The following is a 6000-nucleotide window of genomic DNA, read 5'->3' on the forward strand; positions in this document are numbered from 1 at the left end:
TAAAAATCTTACCGACCCCAAACTTTTGAACAGCAGTGTATCTTTGGACTTCCTGATGGCAGGTACATCCTGATGCCATTAAACAAAGCAGCACCAGGAAGATCCCAAGATTTTATCCAGACACCTGGATTGCTCTTCACACTGTTAGTCATAAAACGATTCATCGGCCCACTTTCAGCTCTTGTCAATATGACTCAAAAATGCTTATGCAAATGTGTTGGTTAAGTGTTTTATAATGTTTATGACTCGTGGGTCAGTGAGCAGTTTGACAGTGAAAGGTGTTTGTAGAGACACTGATGACTGAGTGTCAAATGTTAATCAGTTAGTTTTACAGTACCTGCGATATCAAGTGTGCTAGCTTCCCTCCACCAGTTAAGCACAAGCATCACTCTACCAGAACCTTAAAACCTCATCTATCACAAAATAATTTGCTTAATGACCAGCTGACCAAACATTTAAGAAATAAATCCAACCGCCTTCACGGGGACCGCAATCGGTGCACACTACAGACAAAGCAATGTATAGGCAACGGCATCAGTGACTTTACTACTAAAATATTTGAGTGGAAAGCCAAGTTCCTCCACACATTGCAGGTAGTGAATGTCTGTATGATAGGCTACGTTCACACAGTCAGTGTTTGGGCCGGGAAACCATATTTACAATGAATTGTGTCAAAGTAGCTTGAATACTCTCTCTGTATGAAAGAATATGCAAAGTGAAGCCCCTTTTTCTATAGAGGTGTAAATAATGCCTGTAACCAGTGTAACGGGTACTCAAGTAAATGCTGAGTAATATATATGGCTGTAAGTCCAGAACATTTAAAGAAGTTAATTTGAGTATAAAATGCGGTTATCACTTTAATTTATAACCAAACTATGTGCAAACAGAACTATATTTAGCACTCTAATATATGAGTACTAGAGATGCAAATATATAGAAATATTTTCATGTTATGGCCGATAACCAATAAATGGCTGATAGTAATACTCAAATTTTGTCTAGATATACATTTTGTCTAAATAAATTATAAATGTATAATATTTAATACATTTTCATTCAATAAATTAATTATGTGAGATATTTTTCCAAATTCTAAACAAATAACTTAAAATACTAAAAACTAAAACCAGTCATTTTGAATGCATTTACACATATGATTTAGAATTTCATAAATTTATAATGAAAATGGAAGGAAATGGAAGTTAGATGACAGCAAGGTAAACCTACACCGATAGTTCAGCCAAAAATGAAAATTCTGTCATTAATTACTCACCCTCATGTCGTTCCAAACCTGTAACACCTTCGTTCATCTTCGGGACACAAATTAAGATATTTTTGATGAAATCCGAGAGCTTTCAAGGACATTGTTAAGATAGTCCATGTGACATCAGTGGTTCAACCTTAATTTTATGAAACTATGAGAATACTTTTTGTGTAAAAAAAAAAACAGAAGAGAAGAATTGTTGAATAAAGTCAATATTTTTATTTTCTTTGCGCACAAAAATATTTTCGTAGCTTCATAAAATTAAGGTTGAACCACTGATGTCACATGAACTATTTTAACAATGTCCTTACTACCTTTCTGGGCCTTGAATGTGGTAGCTCCCTTGCTGTCTATGCAGGGTCAGAAAGCTCTCGGATTTCATCAAAAATATCTTTATTTGTGTTCTGAAGATGAACGAAGGTCTTACGGGTTTGGAATAGTGTTGGGCGATATGGTCATTTTTCATATCGTCATATCGCCAGCCTGTGAGATCACCGATACACGATATTATCGTGCATGGGTGGGTGGGGGCAAGAGAGACTCTCTGTAGTCGTTATAGGCTATTTCATAACTATTTGGTGTTTTAAACCACGCGTACGTGTGAGAGAGAGCCTATGGAAGCACCAATAATCGAAAAAATATACTTTCAAACATACAAAAAAAACTAACATGTTAAATATAAAAATATTTAAAACAGCTAGTTCATATATATTCAAATACAACAGTCATACATCGCTATTAGGACTGCGCGTCCTATGACAAGTTATCAGTCTAAAAGGTCTGCAAAATCAGTCAACGGTGAAAATCAAAAGTATATTTATTTTAAAGACCAACAAACGAACACGTTAAATATAAAAGTCTTTTAAACAGGTAAGTTCATATTTTTGGAGTAAAGTTAAATTAAACGGATACATCAGTCATACAGCGCTCCATGACGAGCCCTGTTTTAGACTGATAACTTATTATCTTCATATTTTTATAATAATGATGATGAAGAATACGCATCAATATTTTTTGTTAATATGTTGTAAAGAAAATGAAATGCTGATGACGATGACGATGCAGTTTGCGGCATGTTAATTCATACAGCTGTTCAAGAAAAGATGTCTTGAAAAGATATCTCTTAGTACTCTTGATATAATCTGTAAATATAGGTTTATCACCTTGCAGTTCAATTTTGATGTGGGCTTAGTTTTATAGTCTGTTTTTAAAACATTTCCAATGAGGAGGAGAAGCCTAATCCTCATTTGCGCATGTGTGTGAATTGCGGTGCTGAGGTGAAATAGCGAGGCAATTTGATAGTAATAGCCGAATAATAATAGGCCGCCTAACAATAATAATAATCATAATAATAATTTAATACATTAATAGGATAATGAGCCTAATACAGAATGGCTTGAGGGCGAGTAATTAATGACAGCATTTTCATTTTTGAGTGAACTATCCCTTTAATATAAAAGTAGAGGTAACATACAAAAAGGTCCCTAGTTAGAACCATATTCTTTGCTGTGTTAAAATAGCCATATTCTTAGTTCATAAGTCACTTCTATCAAGGTCTTGACAGCTATCAATCAAACATAGTGAGGTCCAGTTTTTAATGAAATTTGATTTGTTCTATTAGTGTATTCAATGTATCATTCACAATTAGAGCTTGTTGAAACCTTCACAAAAATACACCTCAGAACTGAGGAGGCAGACAGTGAGAGTAGCATTTCTGTCGAGGTACGTACCCTTACGCCGTCTTGAGAATTCACCTATGGTTTGGGAGTCGGTTCGCTCAAGACCGACTGCTCTGTTTATTTTAGGGCTCTGACCTGAATTGGTGAGAGAAAACGTTTTTGTTACATGTCTCCTTTGAAAGAAATCGGCCTCGTCTTCTTCTAAACTTCACACCCATGCAATTTAGCACAATCACGGCCACCTCCATCACTCGTGCCGCTTCTCTTTCGCCGAACAAATATGTGTTGGGCTGCTGCCATGGCAACAACTCTTCATGCATTTAAGACATGCGATGAACAAGGCTTCCCCACAAAGACAAACATGCACAGGGTTAAACAGACACACGTGGGTGAGTAAAGCATTCACACCAACCGACGACACGCCAGCATGTGGCTCAGCCAGACAGAAGGGTTCAGTAATGTCTTTGTAATATTAGAAAAATTAAACCAACTTGTTTTTTCTGCTGTATGCATATAGCTGCCACAAGAAAATACCACAAGTCAACAGTGATGATGGCCACAATTAAACAACCGGTCAAACACAAAAAAGAGCAGAATATCACAATGATTTCCAAGACTGTAGGAGACTGTTCAGGTAAAAAGTTTGATATAGGAAGAGAGAGAAACCAGGCAGAACAGAGACTAATATTTAGACTAATATAGAACAGCCAATAAAAGCGTAGAGAGAGGACTAACACACTAGGACACAAAGTACCCAACAACTGCCTATAAAATGCCACCAAAGCCATTTGAATCACTCCATGTTCAGAAAAAGCTTGCAAATACGCAACAAATACAATAAGCTGCGGTCTGAAGAGCAGTAGAAAGGACACTGGGCATTTGAGAATGATGTGAAAACAGTTAGTATTGTGCTTGGCCCATGTTTAGAAAATAGAAAAATGATTTTTAAGAAGACCTATTTCAGTACCCTACATGCACTACTTGGCCAAAATCATGTGGACACCCGAATGTCACACCAGTTGTAATTTATACATTGTATAGGTATGAGACCTATACAATTCTCAATATAAACTAGTTGCTTATTAGCGTGCATATTACTAGCATATTGGCTGTTTATTAGTACTTGTAGGCACATACTAATGCCTTCTGTATGACCATGTTCTAGATCCCTTAACTCATCCCAATTCCTAAACTTAACAACTACCTTATTAACTGTTAATAAGCAGCAAATTAGGAGTTTATTGAGGGAAAACTTTTAGTTAATAGTAATTATGTGTTCCCTATTCTAAAGTGTTACTAAAAAAAGGAAATATGATGGAAAAATGAGCAAACAAAGCATCTTTTCATCTTTTCACGAGAATCAAATTGCCATTGCAGTCATTTATTAAATGTGTGTGGCAGATTTATGGTCTGATTGTCTGAGCTAATTATTGAATCACATGACTTGAGGCAATGTCAAATGACTTTGATGCACATCAAGCTATGTATTTGGGCAATGTGTTTTTATAGTAATTTATATCTTACAGAACAATCTTTTATTCTAGGTTACACTTTATGTGTGTTCTTGCTACACTGAAATTACACAAATAGTAATGAGAAATACTTATTTACAACATGCATATATAGGGTTAGGGTTTGTTTTAGGATTAGTTGCTTGTAAGTATGTATAATTTAACGGTATCACATATTTGTCTACGATTAGTCATGAGTGTCAGTGAAATCACCAAATTATACGGGGTTCTCACAGTTATGGCCAAGTGGTGCATCTCCTCTGCACGTAACCTGCTGTCTCCTGCATTAGCCAGCGCTCGGAAACAGTAACACATAATTGAAGATACACAATGGTTTCGGATGAGCACAGAGAGCTGCTGCCATTAATGTTTAGATCAATAGTGCTGTCCCAGCTGGCTGCTGATGTTTCGCCCGCTTGTGCAACTTTCAGCACGTCCCCTTTTTCTCTCAGACCAGATTGAAATTCCCCTCGCAGGTCTGGCCATCAAAGAGGTCTTTCACTAAGGCACAATGGGGACAGAGGTGACCGCTCCAGGCTAACGGCGCAGACAGGCTCCCTCATACCCAGGGCTCAGTGTCTATAGACAATAGCTTCTTTTATGTGTGAGGTCACATGCTAACGATTAAAACGCAAAGGTCACTGATACAGCAGTGCAGACTAGTTTGCTAAGCGAGTTGAACGATCTGTAATACGTGTTATAAACGCATGGCAACAAGCAGACTGAGAACTCAAAGGTGGAAGAAATGTTTTATAAGCATGGGCCGGCACCTGTTAGTGAGAAATGTTGTAATGAGAGTTGCTATGCTGAAGAGATGCAAGCACTGTACACATTAACACGATCCCTCCTTATATACACACACACACACACACACACCACAAGAGAAACAAACCTCAGGGCTCACCTTTACGGTCAGGTTTGAGGTTGCGGTCAACAGGCGGCGGTTGGCATTCGGGCATGTGCACCGGTCTACGAGGTGGGGTCTTGGGGCTGGAGCGGAAGCCCATGTGGGCTGGAGGGGGCACCTGTTTTCCGAGTGAGGAGAACTCCACTGTGCCTGGTGTCATGGGCACATAGTTGGGCTCCTGGATGGGTTCTGATAGGCTGCCAGAGCGCTGATGTGACGAAGAGTGGACGCTCATGGGTACATAGTTCTCGTCCATCTCCTCAGTGGAAACACCTCCTACTGGCACCATGCCTTTATTCTTCTACATGCATCCAAGAACAGGGAAGAAACTGTTAGGGATTCTTAAGACATTTGAAAGACAGGACCTAGTTTTAAACTAGATAAAGTTGATTAATCAGGAAAACTTACAAAATAGTTGTTGAAGCTTTCATTAAAATCAAATGAGCAACTTTTATCTGGGGGGAAGGGACGGGGTATATCATAGCAGTCTTGAGATCCGTAATCTGTAAAATAAATACAAAATGAATGAATGCAGTCAAAAGAAGAAAAAAAAAAAAGTCACAGAACCATCTCTCTTCTGCTCAAAAAGGCTGCATTTATTTTCATTAAAACTATAGTAAAACAGTAATATTGTGAAAT

The 6000-nt window shown here is 37.9% G+C and overlaps 1 protein-coding gene across 2 annotated transcripts in view; it reads right to left on the reverse strand.

Annotated features, from left to right (window-relative positions):
• LOC107725185 (GRB2-associated-binding protein 1-like) overlaps window positions 1–6000 on the reverse strand; it is a 95680-nt gene that overhangs the window by 8484 nt on the left and 81196 nt on the right. For both annotated transcript variants that reach the window (XM_016534362.1, XM_016534361.1), the window contains one exon: window positions 2995–3078. In XM_016534362.1, coding sequence (XP_016389848.1) covers window positions 2995–3078 — 84 coding nt within the window. The remainder of the gene's footprint in view (window positions 1–2994; window positions 3079–6000) is intronic.

This window comes from Sinocyclocheilus rhinocerous, unplaced genomic scaffold (genome assembly GCF_001515625.1).
Source record: "Sinocyclocheilus rhinocerous isolate Xijiao unplaced genomic scaffold, SAMN03320098_v1.1 scaffold1688, whole genome shotgun sequence".
Taxonomy (NCBI): Eukaryota; Metazoa; Chordata; class Actinopteri; order Cypriniformes; family Cyprinidae; genus Sinocyclocheilus; species Sinocyclocheilus rhinocerous.